This window comes from Triturus cristatus, chromosome 10, assembly GCF_964204655.1.
Source record: "Triturus cristatus chromosome 10, aTriCri1.1, whole genome shotgun sequence".
Lineage (NCBI taxonomy): Eukaryota > Metazoa > Chordata > Amphibia > Caudata > Salamandridae > Triturus > Triturus cristatus.
In genome coordinates, this window is record NC_140593.1 from 1,191,722,441 (window position 1) to 1,191,739,927 (window position 17,487).

General features: G+C 45.6%; 1 protein-coding gene across 1 annotated transcript in view; it reads right to left on the minus strand.

The window, feature by feature from the left end:
* Positions 1-17,487, minus strand: part of CDK20 (cyclin dependent kinase 20) — a 203,006-nt gene that overhangs the window by 66,227 nt on the left and 119,292 nt on the right. Inside the window, exon 4 of the mRNA XM_085629606.1 lies at positions 6,066-6,254. Coding sequence (XP_085485732.1) covers positions 6,066-6,254 — 189 coding nt within the window. The remainder of the gene's footprint in view (positions 1-6,065; positions 6,255-17,487) is intronic.

The window sequence follows — 17,487 nt, forward strand, 5'->3', positions numbered from 1 at the left end:
TTTTTACTATGTTTGTTATTTTTGCATAATAAGCATTAGAGCCAATGCATCTCTCGCTTCTTTCAAATATAAATGATTGGATTAAGCTTAAGGCTAAATCAAGTTAGTACAATTTAGTTAGACAAGCATACAAAAAAAAGTATGAAAACAGTATAAAAAAAAGACATTTAGAACCTTTAAAGACATTTCCATTGACAAACTAGGGCCTTTGCTGAGAAACTGACTAACGAATATGCCGCCGGTCACCAAGCCGTAATTATTGATACAAGTACTGTGTAAAATTTCTTCTGAACCTGGGAACCATGAGACTTTGCTGCAATTTCTGAAAGCGTCTTTTTCACTTGAATGAGCCCTGAAGAAGTCGGAGTGTGAGACGAAACGCGTCGGTTATGATCTTTTGAAATTCTATGGAAATTCAATAAAGAACGTCCTTTGAACAAACAAAAAAAAACAATTGGACCTTGGATCTCTTTTTATGTGCTCACTGCTTTAAACATTATCGTGGAATTACATTGTAAAGTGCTGAACCTTTATGATTTTATGTGTTTATAGGAATTTATACCTTGGTGAGGAGTATAGAGGGAAGTGCTCCTTGGTTCTTTGCACTGGCACGCTCTACTCAAAATACTATATTTGTCAGGTGTGGATTTCTATAGCCCCTACCCTCAGCTTGTCTAAATCTATTTTTTACTATGTTTGTTATTTTTGCATAATTAGCATTAGAACCAATGCATCTCTCACTTCTTTCAAATATAAATGATTAGATTGAGCTTAAAGCTAAATCCAGTTAGTACAATTTAGTTAGACAAGCATACAAAAAAATGTATGAAAACAGTATAAAAAAGACATTTAGAACCTTTAAAGACATTTACATTGACAAACTAGGGCTCAAACTAATTTCATCATGCCAAATTCACGTCCGAAATCAACAAACTTCCTAACGAGTTCAGTGCTTTTCTGGAAGACCACATGAAAACCCATGCTCCAGCTAAAAATGCAAGTGCAAGCGCAAGCCAAAACCTTCAGCGCCCTAGTACTCCAAAGATCTCACCAACGGCAAATGCTCCATCCGCAGAAAGGAAAGAGAATGGAAATAAACAGAACCCCTGATGAGGTAATGTCCCTTCATGGAACACAAATACAGTTCATCACATCAGGTAAAGCTAAGTACTATGTCAACAGCATTAAAGCTGCCAACAGAAGCAGAACAGTCTTCAAGACATTTAGGCACTGCATCAACCCCTTCAGACCCTCCTGTCATGCACTCCATGACAGCACTTCGAAGCAGAACATTCTTCAAGACGTTTAGGCACTGCATCAACCCGTCAGACCTTCTTGCCCTGCACTTCATGACAACACTTCGAAGCGGAACACTCTTCAAGACATTTAGGCACTGCATCAACCCCGTCTGTCCTGCACTCCATGACAGCACTTCAACAGCACAAGCCTGGTTTTCCTCCTAGCTCCACTCATTCTTATAGCATCTCACAAAGGTCATCCTGTTAACTCCCATATCTTGCAGATCTCATCGACACCCTCAACTCCCTCATAGACGCCTCATTTGAAAATGATGTCTTAACCTCCTCCTTCATCCTCTCTGGAGAAGCTCTCTCACCCCTACTCACCATTGTGAATGCCTCTCTCCTTTGCTCAAGGCCTCGCCCAGGAAGCTTGAAGACAGGCAGAAAATCTCACTCCTGTAGATACTCGCAAATAGCCCTGACAACCTCACTGATTACCGGCTCAACATCGAAAAAGCAGTCTACATACAATTCCAAGGTTACTTCAACTCAACCCATCTCATGCATGACTACTAATCTGGATTCAGATCACAGTGCAGCAAGGAACCTAACACCACAGACGATGCCCCCCTGACCATAGATAAAGATGACCACAGCCTCCTGATGGTGCTGGGCCTCTCTGCCACCTTCGACACTTGATCACATCGGAAATCTCAAATGCTATTCTTTGGAAATGTCCTTTACTGTTTTCTGCCTACATCTCCACCAAATACGAGTTTGTTCAAGCAGGACCTCAGAAAAGATCTATACAGCTGGGGAGTCCCTGAGCCTTATATCCTATTCCCCATTATTTACAACTTCTAAATCGATAACACCACCAAGATTCTCCAATATGCTGAAATACAACTCTACTTGACAGTATCCTCCAAGCTAGACATCGTATTTGAAAAAATCTCTGATAAGACAGACATCCTATACCCCAAACATTGGGGACATGGATGTCCTGCACCTACCTGAAACCCATCAAGACATGAATTCCTGTTATTTGGGAAGAACAACAAGCAACAACTAGTCCTAACCTGGCTGATCACATGGACCTGGATCGATTCAAACTACATATTTCACCCAGTGCTAAAGAACTTGGATTTAACCTGGAGCCTCCTACACACCCATATTTCTAGTTGACAAGCAGCACCATCTCTGATGACTCTCTGAATACTCACAGTCAGGACACCATCAGTCTGGAGGTAAATAAGTGCAAAAAAAGAAAAAAACAAAGCTATAGGCCTCCCCATTTACGAATTAAGGATCTGTAACAACCTGCCTATATCCATCTCTACCTCCAAACCATGTTGATTGAGAACTGCTACACTATGCTTGTCCTGGTGAAACTGGTGAGGGCAGCATGTACTTACAAAAGAAGCTATTAATGCGTGAAGAGATGTGCTTTAAGGTGATTTTTCTGAACTGCAAGAAGGAACTTTGGCTACGAAGAGGACAAGGGAGATTGTTCAAGGCTCTAGCAGTGAGGAAGGAAAAAGTGAGGCCACCTACCACAGTTTTTGATCTGTGGAACACAGAGTAGTTCATTAGAAGCCAATCTTAATAGGCAAGTGCGATCATTCCAAAAGAAAGCGACTTTCATATAAAGAGGGTCGGTGCCAGATATGGAGCGCTCAATGGCAAAAGCAGAGTGTTTTAAAAATACATCTTTTCTCTGTCTGGAATCAATGAAGTTTGTGACAGTGAAAAGAAATCGAATCATGTTTCTGATGGCCAATAGGAGGCGACCCGTGGAGTGTTGAACAATCTGAAGTCTGTAAATAAGCTTTTTCAGTAGGGCGAGTAGAATGGAGTTAGATTAGTCAAGTCTTGAGAGGAATGTGGCTTGAATTATGGTTTCCAAGCAGTCCCTTTTGAGGAAGGGGAGAGCTTTCCTTAAAAAACTCAGAAAGAAGAAGCATGTGGAGACCATTTTAGAGATGTGATTATGGAACAAAAGTCTGACGTTGAACATGAGCCCTAGATTTTTTTCCAGTCAATGAAAGTGGGAGAGGAGTGACTTTTCCAGCCACCAATTAGAATCCCAGATAGATGCTTCATCAAAGATCAGATATTTAGTCTTAGACGGGTTATGCCTGAGAGAATTAAAATGCATCCAGTTCAGTATCTTTGACAGACCATATATGAATCTGGTCTGCGAGGCTGTTAAACTCCCTTTTAACCTAATAACAAGCTGATTGTCATTCAAATTAGGAAAATATAAGAGGTAGAAGGCACAAATAGTGATTGTTAAAGGCACATCCTAGAGGTTAAACAGTGTCGGGCTCAGTGCACAGCCCTGTGGAACTCTATGATACAAGAGGTATTTGAAGCGAGATGGAAAGTGAGGCAAAGTTACAGCCTGACCTCGGTTAGAAAGGATTTCAGCCACTCAATAGCACATTCCTCCACAGCAGCTTCCCTAAGCTGGTGATGGAAAATGGGCTCGAATAGAATGCCAAAATAGAAGGCAGATCTAAGAGAATTAGAATGGCGGATTTGGCTGCTTCTAGGCATAGAGGGGCCTCATTAACAAAACAGATTCAGGACGAGGCCCGGAAGGACACCAGATTGAAAGAATAAAAATGCTGCACAGATTCAAGAAAAGTGAAGACCTTTGTATTAACACATGACCACAATTTTAGTGGTGGCAGTGAGCAGAGAAATAGGCCTGAATTTGGAAAGTACAGTCGGATTGGCGGGAGGCTGCTTTGAAAGGTGAAGTGTCAGAGCTTATGACTGATCAAATCGGTGAGGGGTGAGGCAATAAGAAACATATTTTTTCTCACGCGGTGGTAATGCAGAGACAGTCTTTAAGAAGATGAGGAGGTAAAAGATTGAAACAAGAACATTGATTAGTTGGAGAAAAAAAGCAGATGGCTCCTTGTAAAGTGACTGTGAGGGCATCAAAGAAGATTTATAGAAATCAGGGTTGTTTAGATTGTGCAGGATAGTAAAATATATTTTATTTGATTTTCAGCCAAATGAATGCAATGACCATAATGGCTACTTCTCGATGACAGGACAACTTGGTTATATTCATGAAGGGTTTTGAAAATACGTCTACTTATTTGAAGGGAGACATATCCGTCTCCAAATATGTTTTAGGTGTTTGAAGCATAGACGGGATATGGCGAGGTATTGTGGGGTGGGGGGTGCGCATGTGTTTTAGAGGAATATTAGTGTTGAGGGCTGAGAGATTCTACTCAGACATTTATGTTGGTAGAAACACAAGCCAAGGTGCAGGTGAGAATACCAATAAGAGGCTTGCCAACTTTAGGTGTACGTAGTTTAGACTAAGGTCTTCTATAATGCTTTTTCTAAGCTTCAACCACGGGTGAGGTAGAGGTAGGAGAGAATACTACAAATGAAAAATAACTGTGCAATGAACTGACCAAACCACGGGTCGGTGAAGCTGTTGGGTATTAAGTTGCGTGTGAAAAATATTAAGTCTTGTGTGTGGTCTTTGAAATGAGTCCAGTCACCTGCTGTATAAGGTCAAATAAGGAGCAGCTCTCAATCAGCAGAGCAGCACCCTCCTCAGAGGGAAGATGCGCATGGAGAATACAATCCCTGAAGGAGATTAGATGGTGGTATTGAGAGAAAGAGAAGTCAGAAGACTCCGGAAAGGATGGACAAAAAGAGGATTGGGCGTTAGAGGGTGGTAAACCAGTAGAAATGTTTGCAGTGGCATGCAGCCAAGCATTTTGATTACTAGAACTTGGTACCACTTCTGCTGGGGTTACGAATAAATGGACTGCTAAAGGGACTTTGAAAATGATGGCTAGACCACCTCCCTCTAGGTCCAAGCGGTTGTGACGAAGACTTTTATAACAGTAGGAAAGCACAGAAGAATGGATCAGGTTGGAATAGTCCTTTAGCGATATTTCCGTAATGAAAGTAATGTTTACCTCATGCTCTAATAAATGAGCATGAAATTGAATGGCGTGTTTGCAATATGAGCGTGCATTATTTAGTACACAATGTCAAAGCACATGGGTCACAAGCAGGGTTCATTCCACGCAGTCGGCCCTTAAAATACGGCTACAGGCGGTTGTGGGTAGGGGGGTCTCCCAGCCAGGAAGCGGTTGTAAGAAAAACAACTGTGTGCTATAGAAAATCAAACTGGCACCCAGCAATGTCTGCTCACGGTCTTGACTCCTGCACTTTTTTAAGAACACTACCTCACGATGCATTAAGAGTCTGCTTCTGCTCCCACAAGCCCAACTAGGTCGCCAAACACTTTATGACTGTATCTTGGCCTTTAACACTGTACAACAGTTTGCTGCCTTTTGGCTAGGTCCACGCTCTACAAATACCACATATCTACATACACATACATGCGTTTCATTCCTCAACAAATAGAAATAATTCATCAGGTTTTCTTTGTTAAAGGCTCTCAGGCACAAGTGAAATGATTTATAGGGAATGATGATATTTTCCATTGGTTTCATAATTTGTTTTCCTCACAAGTATTCTGGTGCACAATTCTTTGTGTTTATTATCATACAAAATTGAATGAAGCTATATTTTTTAATTTCCAAAGAATCAAAAAATCGTGCAAAATGATTGGTTTCATTTTTCCCTCCGATGCAAAGTTTATGTAATATAGCCCTGTGATTTTAGAAGTTGAGGGAACACTCAAAAGCATTTGAGGATAACAGGAATGTTAGGTGGGATCATGGGCCATCTTCTCTCTCTTCATGTGAGCGGAGCGGTGAGACAGGGTGGAGAAGCAGAGAGACCCCATAGCACCCCAGATCCCCTGTCTGTCCAGCTTACCCGGTGCATGATGGCATTCTCGTGGCAAAAGGCCACTCCCTTCAGAAGCATCATCATGTAGCCTTTGACCTGGGACTCTGTCAGCGGCTGGTCAGAGTTGCGGATCACTTCAGAGAGGTCCGAGAGCATGTATTCAAACACCAGCACAAAACCTGTTCCATGCGGGAAGACGTCCTTCAGCTTCACCACCTGGGAGACAGAAGAGACGGCACAACTTCAGTGAGGCAGGTGAGGAGGAACCCCACTGCTGAGAGACAGCATGGGCTGAGGCATCAACCATGGTCATCAAAGGCAGAAGCGTTACAATTTGTATCCCACTCGAGTTCACTGGAAATTGGCATTTTATAGTCCCTATGTGCTCCTCATGATAAAGCGATGGCCCCTCGCGAAGGTACTACTGGAAGATGGAGAGGAACAACAACAAACATCCACATCAGAGATTCCAAACATTTAATTGAAGTGGCCTTTTATTCCCTCACTGGCTTACATTGATCAGTGTTGTGACCCTGTCACCTCATTGATCTATATTACTATGTAGGTTATAACTTGTTAGTTGATGTCTCTGCCCCACCTGGTGCAGCCATCATAGCTTTCTGTTAAACACACTGGGGTTCCTGCCTGGGTTTGAGAAACTCTGAGCTAGGTGAAACGTACACATCTAAGCTAATCAACAAAACAAACAAGGGAGGCAGTGGTCTGCTTTTTTCTTCCCTCTGTCAATGGTAAAGAGGTTGTGGGGAAGCATGAAGTTAAAAGCAGAACTCAGTTCCTAAGCTATACTTCTGTGTGAGGTCCTAGGAAAAAAATTCCTACCTTGAGCCCTGTACCTGAAAACAGGCAGTAAAAGCTGTGTTGGAATCTGCGAGCCACCTCACAACCTTCTCACACCAGCATTAAAGGTCTCAAAACAGGCCTAGTCTCTGGCACGTGCCGAAGATGTGTTGAAATGTATAACTTTGTGTACAGCTGGAAGCAGAAGGTAGTCTTTGCCTACCTTACAACCGCATCCACAGTGAGAGCTTTCCAGTTGCATCAATGAACCCTGCTGAGCTTGGCATGGGTGGTGCCCAAAGGTCACTGCTGTGGTTCACAGTACTAAGCCACCCCTCCCAAGCATTCTACAGTTGTTCTCACAGATCCTTACTCTTACAACTGAACCTGCATCCCACCTGGGACAAAATAAATTGAACGATTCCTGGGGTGGCGCATTTGCCCAAAAATAAACTGCACATGCTGGCAACAGAGACGTGGCCATTTCAATCGAGGACCATCATCCACCAATTGGCATTCAGGCTGATCGGTTTATCTGCTACCTAAAGGATCTTCAGAATTCCAGGCCGAAGCAGGACAGAGCAAAGATCTGCTCTAGTCAAAGAACAACCGACAGAACACAGAGTAACAGGGGGGTCAATGAGTACCTCACGAAAGGACATTTTACTTATATTTACCTTGGGAACAAGTTCAGTTGAGACTTCTGTCAATGTTTTTAAAGCCACGTTCATGTAAAGTCGGGTAAATGGTTTATACTGCTAATGAAATGTATTCCTAAGAAAAGATCCATAATAGCAATTACGCTTACTTCAAGATCAGAAAAATATTTCCCTTAATAGAACCCTCATCAGAGGCGGTATCATGCATGAATAAAGGGAGGTGTTCACGGGTGTGAGATCTCTGCGTCGACAGTCAAGGTGCTATATGTGAGTGCTGGTCTGTGTGTAATTACATCTTTCTGACTCGCAGGGAACTGCTGATCTGAGGGTGTGTGAATGAGGAGTGTGATGTGTGGGATGCGGAAGGGAATCGGAGCATCAACACATGCGCAGAGATCTGTGACCACAAACTCATCTTTTAACTCGGGATTTTTGCGTTAAGCGGTCATGTGTATGTAGGTGAGGTGCAAGCTGCGAAGAGGAGTATTTCTGGGAGACAGGTGTAGGTGTCTCTGAATTTGATTTATCCTGTCTAACTCTTTCGGACACTTCTCACAGATGCGGATTTGGGTGAGTACTAAGGGTTGAGCTCAGGATGAGAACTCAGTGTGTGCATCTCTAGGGAACACGGTGGACATGATCACAGCCTTCCCTAAACCTCACAGCTTGAAGAAATGCCATGGGGATTGGCGAAGCCCAATGGAGAGGAGAGCTATGGAACAGGAAAATATACCCTGGCAAAACTGAGAGCACCCAAGAAAACTGAGAAGTATACATACATTTATTTTACAATAGATGCTTTGAAAATAGATATGCGTATTTGAAGCAGAGAGGAAGGACAATTTCCTCGCAATATTGTACTTTGCTTAGTCGGTGAGAAAATAATTTGCCTAAGATCAGAATAACCCCGTGGGACTGAATGCCACCTCACCTGGCAGTAAAGAAGGGCAGAATACAATTGAAAATGCTCTACACTTTTGTGGTTTGGTGTAAATCTGTTCACTAGATTGGGGGAAATGAAAGTTGAAAATTACTAACTGCTTTGAAAGGGTTCATTATAGCTTTAGCACCACTTTGAGAACCACATTTTCAGTTATAAATTTGCTCCAAAGTGGTCCAAAGGTTGTGCTGTTCTAGTGAGTGGCGATGGATGAACGACAATATTCGCTGAGGCTGCCCCTGCGAGGTTACCCGGACACTGAGGTACATTACAGAAGGAAATCCTAACCTGAAACTTCATCTGCATCATGGGTTCTTCATTGAATTCATAAACATCAGGATCTCTCCATGTAGGAGTGGAATCCGGGAACAGAGGGAAATAAACCCCTCCAACTATAAAACAAAGATGGTGCCGCAGAGGCAACATTCTTTTCATGGTTTATCTCCTAACGAAATGAACCCACTGTATCAAAAAAACACTACGAATTCAAAATAGGTTTCAAAACTACAACCAGCCGCACAGTGTTGCCATCCTAAGTCAAAACACGTATTTCTTAACAATTGTTAGTCCACTCCAACTCAATGTTATACTGTGCTTAGATGCAGAGCGTTAAACTTCTTTAGGGGGTATCAGTCCTACTATGAGAAAGGGTTTGTACAAGATAAGCTGGCGGCAACTGTACTTAGGGGGGTTTGTACTGTAATAAGAAGATAAGATATAGGTAACTGGGTGAGAGTGACTGACTAATACTAGATAGAGAACTGACTAACACTTATGCTTTTTAATTACAAAAACCTCACAAGAACCTAAAGCCGACATGTCAGATGTAAAATGTATTTTAATGCACAGGCAGTTAAATACTATGCATAAAATTGCAGATGTGTACAAAATTACAGATGACAAACACAGTATGGGTTTTCCACCCCCAGGGCTAGTCAGAGTGGACAACCAACATCAGCACCTTCGCTTATTATAGTAATCTGTGCGATTCCATATAACATAACTGTCTGCGGGCTTCAGCCGGGTGTAAGTCCAATCCACCCTAAAGGCCTGTTAGATTTAGAATGTGTTTTTCACTTTACTTAGGCCAGCCATATTGCATTTGATGTAACTTTTAACAATAGCAGACAGACCTATGACATCTACATAACATTCCGAATGAACCAATCATAGCTAGAGCTCTTATCACTGGCTTGTCAACATAACAAGCACAGGTGACTGCACTGAGCAAAGGTTTTTCCACCAGGCAACCACCAAGAGTACAGTTATAAAATTACAAATATGTATAAAATTACTGTCAGCAAAACAATATATAACCCCTTCTAAAAGGGCTAAATGAAGATTCTCACAGTTTCTCCACGGTCTGGCAGAGGAGGTAATCAACATCTTTGCCTATTACAGTAATCTCCGAGATTCCGTGTAACAAATGCCTTTCTACAGGCTTTAACACAGAGTAATATAAACCCACGGTTGTAGGCCTATCGGCTCCAACATATGGGTTTCACAACAAATCCCCTGGCTTCAACTCAGGCCTACTGTATTGAACATAAACTTTCCATCAGGGCATAAACAGCAATGCAAGCAATGTATTTCAGCAGAAGCACAGCTCTACCCAATCAAATGCTATAGGAATAGATCAACATGAGGGCAGAACCAAAGCCCATCTCTCAGATAGTTTGTCTGACAGCTCTCTTTTTGTTGGTCATCTAAGATATGATGACAGCGGTGCCGTCAGTCCAGACCTAAAAAGTGCTGTATGAATCTGGGCATGAAGCCAGATCTTTACTCAGAATAGGGCCTTTTTATGGTTTGGTGTAAACCTTCGCCGTAGTTTTAGAAATCTCTGTGTTACAAGAAGGTGTTGGGCAGACCTCTGGAGCTTAAATGAATTAAATCAAAAGGAGATGTAACATGCCAAGGGGCTGGGTCCCTTGCTTGCTGGGCCACAGGATCCAAGTTACACCTGCTGACGAGGCCTAGCAAGGCTTCTCCCAGTCTGGGGTTGTTGTATTGCCTTCTGGTGGGGTCCTCACATTACAATTCAAGAAGGACTACTCCCACGAGGAGCAGGCTCAGCACTGCTTTGCAGAAGGTGGGCCTCTGTTTACAGTGGCACAATGGGCGGAAAGCAATGGGTTGGAAGCTACTCAGAGCGATTGGCAGTGGTTTTGGATATTTACAAACATACCTCCCATTCATTTTTTGTTTGGTAAATGAATTGGTTATCTTAAATATAGTTTGCAGACCACCAGTGGTCTTGAACTCGAGGACAAGGACACAAATTTGAAAAATAAACAAATTCGATTGGATGAGGGGATACAAATTATTTGAACACTGTGGGATCCACAGGCCTTAAGAGGACCTGCAAATTAAATAGGGCAGCAGCAAATAAAACCTACTGTATATGTTGTCATTACAGGATACTAGTAACCGAAGCCAGAATCCTGGGACAAGGTATGAGGGTCAGTATAATGGGGAGGGGGGTTATTTATTAATTTCAGGGAGGGTGGTGGGGTGTAGTAGGTCTCCATATAAGCAGATTCATTTTTTTTTTCTTTAATTTAGAAAAAGCCTCCATTTTTGTTGTGAGATTTGTGGACCTCAATTATGGACAGCACATTAAAAAAATGCCAAAAAAATGTTTCTTTTCTGAATAATGAAAAAAAGTTTTTTTTAAAAAGACAGTTCACAATGTCCCTGGAGCCCTCTGCATTCAACTAAACGCCATGTGTAGCTGGCACAGGGGCTGGTGTAGGGCATTCTCATTGAGCAGAACCGACTGCCAAAGTCTGTATACAAAAGGATCAATGGCATTGGGGCCAGTGCACAGAACCCACTACACGCAGCCGGAGGCAAGGGGTCTGGCACTGTGCATACAGACTGCTGTGCACGGGTAAAGGCTGAGCACAGTGAGCTCAGCGGCATGGCAGCAAGTTCATTTCACCTCATGTAACTATATATTTCTCAGATAGGCTCAATAAGTGTATATCATAGCCACTAAAGATCTCCAACTGGACAAGGGAATTTCCCAATTCAATAGTCTTGGTGTACAACCAGAGCAGACCATCACCTCTGCATCTGCAGGGTGCTGTGTGAAATACACAAATTCAAGGCAACATACACCGTTCTTTTGTTTGTTTTTAACCCAGACATAATGTGAATGACCAACATTTCTTATATTTGTACTGGATGGAGAGAGCTACCTAGAATCTACAACTTATTACTGGTGCTTTATTTGCGTTTTAGACTTTATGAGTCTTCTTTGCGCTGAGTTTTTCCACCTGTGTCAGATATCTATTTTTACATGGGTTGGACAGTGATACATGTTTATTAAGTACATTTCCATTCCTGGAACCAAAAGTGCCCTGTCAGCCAAGAGTAAACCACACACATCCTTGGGACATGCATATGTTGATGCAGCGGTTTCCCATTCAAAGTAGCAGCATGCTTGGTCCTACTAGACCTACCTCGCCTGCACTCCTGCGGGATGCTCCCCTCTTCTTCGTGTTATGCAGATGCATGATGGCAGGTAGGACACAGCAAAAGGCATTACTGGGAATTCTACAGCTCAAGAAGCAAGTGGTGCAAAGACAAACCTGTACTCGTCTTCACCATTACTTCATCAAAGCTGGAGACCCCTCACAACCAACCCACGCCCACACCAGCTGGCTCAATAATGCGTTACGCCAGGCGGCACCAATGTGATTTAAAGACAAGTAGTTATTGTTCAGTAGCACTTGCATAACACACAATCTCTCTTTAGTAGAATATCGCAGTGGCTCTACTTTCAACACTTACCAATAGCTGACCGCAGTGTGACCCAGGCTGAAGTGAGTATTGTAGTTTTAGTCGGTTTTTACGGGGTGAGACCGGTGTTATATAGGTCCCTGGTTAGTTCGGGTGCCCACTGCCCAGCATCTGCCTGTGTGATAAGAGCTGAAGATACCAAGTTCTATCAGATGCTTTACTGGCTGCTGCAGCTCATAATACAGCTGTGTGGGGTGTGCAGCCTGAGTTCGGCCTTGATGTGTGCTGTTGTACGTGTTGTATGAAGAGTGCTACCTTAAACCCACTCCTTCAGTTTCCGAACCTTTGGCAGCTCTGAAAGGCGCTACAAAAGGACGGAATGAAAATGGTGGGAAAATAAGGAAGTCCAAGGTCGGGCTCTTTACCATATCAAATGCTTGAACTCAAGAAGGCGCAGACCATTTACTACTCACACAGAATAAATACAACATGATTCCAACAAACAAAAGGACTGATTTCTGATGTAGGGTACGCCGGGACTTAACCTCTGCAACCAACTGTCCATAGCTATCGAGACCCATGTGCTTAAGATGAGAAAGGCCCTCCAAGATGAAGGTTTGTTAACTACTTACCACAGATGGTTAATCGGATTAATTTGTTCTGTATGATCACAACCCTCTATTCTGGCACTACTCTGGCTCTGGCATGATAAAAGTACCCAGGGCCCAGTAACCCCTGACAACTAATGCCGCAGTAGTTGAAGGTCTTTTAGTCGGGCAGTGGTGATCCAGTGTGGAAAAAGCCAACCCTAGATCCCACTGGTCTGGTCAGTTTTCATCCCATCACACTGCTCTCTTCAGCTGTGGAGAGGTCAGAGTTGAGCTGCTGGTGACTGCCAGGTTGACCTAGATCTGCCACAGAACAGGAACTGCTTTCATAATATTCATGCTGGCTGTTGCCCTTTTTAGGACAAAAGTACCAGCTGCCAGGTTGTTTTACTTTATTTATTAATTGATTCCTAAAAGGGCAGCCCTCAAATCATTTGAAAATGCAGAAATACAAAACTCAATAAAGGAAAGCTTGGGCCTCTGTACATATCGCAGCTTCCAAATCAAGAAACGCTGAAAACAACAAATGAGGCCAAAGACCAGATTCAATTAGGCAGAATAAGGGGGACATAGGATGGGTTTCAAAAAGCAAAACTGGAAAGACAGTGTGGACTCAAACATGGAATTCAATGGAAGGATAACTGATACTTTCCCCTATCCTCATCATTCCTCCCAAAACATTGCAACCCAGGCCTGCACTTCCATCTGTTTCGAGAGAAGTAAAGCTCTAAAAGGGAAAACCTATTGGCTACGTGGAATTAGGCACCAAGGTCAAAGTAGGGAGATTGCAGCAATGGGCACTAAATTCAGTAATTGATATGGGCAGCAACTAAAGCCAAGCACAAAAGGAACACAACAAGGTGCTAGTACTTAAACGCTTGGAAAATGCGCTATGACCAGGACTGCTGCAGTACAGGAAATAAGGAGTTGTGTTTTGGCTTGGGCACTAAATCCAGAGATGATATAGGGCAGTGGTCTTGTCTGTGAACACCTGCACTGCCTTCCCCTTGAGGGAGGGAAGGAATGCCTTCAGTGCCAACCGAATCGCCCGGAGCTCCAACAAGTTGATATGGAGCCCAGACTCTGCCGGAGACCACACTCCTCTGATCTCCGCATCCCCCAAGTGGCAGCCCCATCCCAAGATTGATGTATCTGTCACCACCGTGAGGTCTGGTTGAGGAAGAGAGAGGATTTCCTCTGACTCAATCCTGGTTTGTTAACCACCACTGCAGTTGTTGCGCTGTTCCCTCCGAGATCTGGACATCGTCGGAAAGATTCCCCTGATGCTGCGCCGACTGAAACTTCAGGTCCCACTGCAGAGCCCGCATATGCCACCTGGCAAGATCCACCAGCAGGATACAGGAGGCCATGAGGTCCAGCAGCCTCAGGGTCACTCTCACCGATATCCCATATATATGCTGAAACATCAGTATCATAGCCCAAATATCCCGTACTCGCTATTCGGGAGGATAGGCCCGGAACTGCACTGTGTTTAGAACAGTCCCGATGAAGAGGAGCGACTGAGAGGGAGTCAGGTGTGATTTCAGCACGTTGATAGTGAACCCCAGCGAATGCAGGAAGTCCACCGTAGTCTGGAGGTGGGAGACGACAGCCTGGGGCGAGCCCGCCTTCAACAGCCAGTTGTCGAGATAGGTGAAGACTGAAACCTCTGATCTGCGCAGATGAGCTGCGACCATGGCCATCACGATCGTGAACACCTGAGGCGTACTGGTAAGGACAAAGGGAAGCACGGTGAACTGAAAATGCTTGTGGCCTACCGTGAACCGCAAGTTGCATCTGTGGGCTGGTAGGACGGGAATATAGAAATAGGTGTCCAGCAAGTCCAACGCCACTATCCAGTCTACAGAGTCGACGGCAGGCAGGAGCTGAGCCAACGTGAGCATTTCTAATTTTTCCTTCCAGAGGAAGCGGTTGAGGGCCCTGAGGTCTAGGATAGGACACAAACCTTTGTCCTTCTTGGGCACCAGAAAGTAGCGGTAATAGCAACCACGACCTACTTCTGGTGCAGGGACCCTTTCGATAGCTCCCTTGGGAAAGAGAGCTGAAACCTCCTGGCAGAGAAACACCAAATGATCCTCCTACATGCAATCGAAAGACGGTGGCATGAAGGGAAGGGTAGTATCGAAGGGGAGGAAGAAGCCCCTTCGGACTATCTGCAAAACCCACCTGTCTGACGTGATGGTTTGCCAATGGGGGGAGGTGATGGCGAATCCTGCCTACCACTGGCTGCTGACAGGCCTGATAGGTCAGACTAGGAGGGTTTGGAGGCTGCTGCAGGGGGGTGGGAAAGGGTGGACTGGCCCGCCCACTGGCTCCCAGACCCACGAGGTCACTGTATCCCATGTCCACAGCCATGAATCGGCTGGCAGCTTGCGTGGACCAGTGCCTAGACTGGGCCGGATGTGGTGGGGTGCCCTTTCCGTAGCCAGACATCCTCAACCAGGCATAGCGCCGAAGGGCTACCGACGTGGCAATCATTCTGCCCAGTGAGTTGGTGGTATCCAGTCCACAGCGAATTGTGAATTTTACTGGGTTTCTCCCATCTGTCACTGCCTATGAGAGAACGGCCCGGGTTTCCTTCAGGCACAGAGGCAGCACTTGTGCAACCGTATCCCAGACTGTATGGGTGTATGGGCCCAAGAGGCACGCGGTATTCACAGATCGCAGTGCCAAGCTGGAGGAAGAGAACATGCGCTTCCCAAGATGATCCAGCTTCTTGGATTCCCTGTCTGGGGGAGCAGAAGGGAATGCGCCCTTGGAAGAAGAAGCTTGGACCACCAAGCTCTCGGGGAAGGGTGTTGGGTGAGAAAAATGGGATCGCCTGGAACCGGGCGGTGGTGGTGGGCAATTGTCCGTTCCACAGAAGCCCCTGTGCTGGGCTTGGACCAAGTGCCCAGAAGGACGTCCGTAAGGGCTTTGTTGAAGGGCAAGAGGGGTCTGAGGAAGTTGCCGCAGGTTGAAGCACCTCCGTCAGGAGATTAGTCCTGACTGCCACTGTAGGGAGCTCCAGGCCCAAGGCCTCGGCTGCCCTACGTACCACCACTGCATAGGATGCTCCCTCCTCCGTAGCCACGGTATGGGGAGAAAGCATGCCACGGTCAGGTGACGTGTCCCGACCAGTGGCGTCACCCAAGTCCTCTCTCCAGTCTGGTTCTTCCAACTGGTCTGCCGAAGAGTCCAACGACCCCTCCCAGTCCTCATCACCACCTTCAGGGCAATAGGGAACACCTGGGATGAACAAGGGAACAAAAGTACCCTCCGGCGTTGGATTCGACGTCGGCTGACATCGGTCCGGCTCCGTCTCGGGGAAGAGGATGGGGACGGGGACGGCATCGGCCGGGGGCACAGCCGCCACCGGGGGCGTAGTCGTTGGGATCAGCACCGGGGAAGGTCGAGTAAGGTAGACCGGCATCGATCAGGATCTAGGCCTGGATCCATGGGGGCCCTCCCTCCGGCGCTGGGGCCGGAGCTGCTGGTATAGAAGGCCCAGGGCCCGACCAACTCCACAAGGCCCGAAGGCGCGCCAACAGAGTCGGGCTGCCTAAAGATGCGGTGGAGGGCTTTGTAGTATGTACAAAGCTGGGCAGGGGACGCCCCGGCTCCCGGGAATGGCGGCAGGCGCGGAGTCAACCCTAAATCAGGCACCGAAGACGGGGTCTTAGAACGACGACGCTCTGGATCCCGCATCGCGTCAGCCGACCAACAGGGAGAAGGCGAAGAGAGACAGTGCTTCTTCACCTTCTTCTTGTGCTTCGACTTACCCGAGGAGTGCGAAGACTTGGACGAGGTGTGGTGGCTCTGCGAATGGTCTCGAGACCTTCCCCTCGAGCGAGACGAACAAGTTACTTACCTTCGGTAACGCTTTTTCTGGTGGATACAGTATCTGCCTGTGGATTCCTCACCTTGTGAATATCCCCTGCGCCAGCAACATTCGGAAACTTTTGTAGCAGTCGATGCCGATGAGGTCGAAGACGACGTCACAGAGGAACGACACCGCTCGCGACTCCGCTGACGTCACCGGCTCCATAAGAAGACCTCGTCGGCGTGATGATGTCAGTTCCGCCCCTTTTTTCCGTGCCTTCGAGGCACACGGACGGACTGACAGCAATATATACACAGTACACAATATGCAGATCAACACACATAGTGTGGAGAATGAATAGAAAGGCCAAAGAAAAATACAATGCCTTTGACAGTAACATACACATTTTGAAATACCATCATCAGAATAGCAGACTAAAACATTATTAACAAAACCTTAGGTATAGAAGGATGGACAACGGGGAGGCAGGTGGGTCAGTGAGGAATCCACAGGCAGATACTGTATCCACCAGAAAAAGCGTTACCGAAGGTAAGTAACTTGTTCTTCTGATGGATACATCTGCCAGTGGATTCCTCACCTTGTGAATAGATTCCACAGCAGTCCCCACTCCCGGAGGAGGGTGTCCACCCTTCTACACCAGAAAGTCCTGAAGGACGGAACGAGCAAAGTGTCCGTCCCTCCTCACCTCTCTGTCTAAGCAATAATGTTTTGCGAATGTGTGGAGGGAGGCCCAAGTTGCCGCCCTACAAATGTCCTCCACCGGAACACCCCTAGACAAAGCAGACGTGGAAGACTTTGCTCTAGTGGAATGAGCTCTCAAACCCTCCTGAGGTTTCTTACCAGCCAGGGAGTA